The sequence below is a fragment of the Penaeus monodon genome, chromosome 27 (genome assembly GCF_015228065.2).
Source record: "Penaeus monodon isolate SGIC_2016 chromosome 27, NSTDA_Pmon_1, whole genome shotgun sequence".
NCBI classification, from domain to species: domain Eukaryota; kingdom Metazoa; phylum Arthropoda; class Malacostraca; order Decapoda; family Penaeidae; genus Penaeus; species Penaeus monodon.
Window position 1 is genome coordinate 33,413,576 of NC_051412.1, and position 300 is coordinate 33,413,875.

Genomic DNA, 300 nt, shown 5'->3' on the forward strand with positions numbered 1-300 from the left:
ACTCACCTGTTCAGATAAACACACGAATTCTCCCCCGTACCTGATAGTCTGGAGGTGAGATAGTGCTTGCAGCAGTAAGAGGCAGGTGGTCCACATGAGGCGCAGGTGGTGTCACAGCTGGTGCATATACATCAAAGGTGCTTTTGCTTGATGGTAACGTCGAGAGAGTGAACTTAGAGCTGGAATCTGAGGGAAAAAAAGCGTAAGAAGAAGGTATAAGTATGTGGATAAGTGGTAGGCTGTGTGTCTGGTTTGTGGACACGATGCTCTCCAATTTCCTCTGCATGATCTCACCGTCCC

The 300-nt window shown here is 48.3% G+C and overlaps 1 protein-coding gene across 1 annotated transcript in view; it reads right to left on the reverse strand.

Moving 5' to 3' along the window:
- The window catches only part of LOC119590499 (synaptogenesis protein syg-2-like), a 72,102-nt gene that overhangs the window by 1,079 nt on the left and 70,723 nt on the right, over window positions 1-300 (reverse strand). Inside the window, exon 12 of the mRNA XM_037939149.1 lies at window positions 41-186. Within this exon, the coding sequence (XP_037795077.1) occupies window positions 41-186 (146 nt within the window). The remainder of the gene's footprint in view (window positions 1-40; window positions 187-300) is intronic.